Source organism: Alligator sinensis, unplaced genomic scaffold (genome assembly GCF_000455745.1).
Source record: "Alligator sinensis unplaced genomic scaffold, ASM45574v1 scaffold34_1, whole genome shotgun sequence".
Taxonomy (NCBI): domain Eukaryota; kingdom Metazoa; phylum Chordata; order Crocodylia; family Alligatoridae; genus Alligator; species Alligator sinensis.
The window spans coordinates 1,572,192-1,573,271 of record NW_005842151.1 but is presented as its reverse complement, the minus strand read 5'-3'; the positions used below and the strand labels follow the sequence as shown (position 1 = coordinate 1,573,271).

Genomic DNA, 1,080 nt, shown 5'->3' with positions numbered 1-1,080 from the left:
TGAGTAGAAGCAGCAGGAAATTCATGATCCTGTATACAGATGAAATAATACTGATATTTTACCAAGCTACTGTATTTCTAATGAGCATTCCATAGGACAATACAATAAACCCAGATCAAATACTTACTCTTTTTGGCTTCTTCTACTTTGTCTTTGGCACGTTTTTCTGCTTGTAAAAGCTGCTGGATTCCCTGAGACTGGCTGGTCATGCTGATTTCTTGGGTCTGGCTTGTCTTTGTAGCAACTGAGAATTCAAAGGAGTTTTATACTATCAAATAATCTCTTCCCTGGGCCTTTTGTTGTGTCAACATGTGTTATAGTACCCATCTAGATTGCACCAAGTCAGCCTGGTCTTAGCCAGATTGCTGCAGTGCAAGAAAAAACAAAGGGCCTAATCAGGAAAACCACAATTTGCTTTAGAGACACTCTCTCCTTCTCTGGGTAACACAAGTTTACCCAGGATTAAACTGAAAATATGGGAATGACACTCAGACTATGACTGCTCATAGTTTTCTTTTTTTTCCAGAAACAAGAGAGCCAAAACAAAACCCCTGCGTTGTTGAGGCAGAATTTAATTAGCGTAATTAGTATGAATGGTAGCCAATTTTTTTTTCTTTATTGCCTTTTACTTGTAATACATTTTTCCATGGGTACTAAGAGTCAAAGTGGTAGGGCCAGCAAAGTAGACTTGGCTGAATACATGGGATTGTTTGTATGGCCCTTTGTGTTTACTTGCTATGAACGTTTTTCTTCATTAAAAAAAAACAATCAAAAAAGTCATACACAATAATTTGCAGAAGCCAAAGTGGAAAAGTCTCACTGTTCAGTGTATGCTCTTCATCTCCCACTGTGCCTGATCCAGATGTGATAATGCAACATCTGGAGGATGCAGCCCTTCAGCTCTGTTCATAGGTCTGGAGGTCCTGAATTTAAGCCTAATGGATCTATGTGGTACTCAAATGCGAGTGAAAATGCATAGATGCTGTTCTAATTAGGGAACAGACACGGTGACGGGGATATAGCTTCAGTCACCGATCACAAGTAAGCAGCAACAGCTCTGATTTTGATTATTTACCATCA

General features: G+C 39.3%; 1 protein-coding gene across 1 annotated transcript in view; it reads right to left on the bottom strand.

The window, feature by feature from the left end:
- ATP6V1G3 (ATPase H+ transporting V1 subunit G3) overlaps positions 1-270 on the bottom strand; it is a 22,764-nt gene extending 22,494 nt beyond the window's left edge. Inside the window, exon 1 of the mRNA XM_006025524.2 lies at positions 128-270. Coding sequence (XP_006025586.1) covers positions 128-209 — 82 coding nt within the window. The 5' untranslated portion in view covers positions 210-270. The remainder of the gene's footprint in view (positions 1-127) is intronic.
- Positions 271-1,080: the final 810 nt, after the last annotated feature.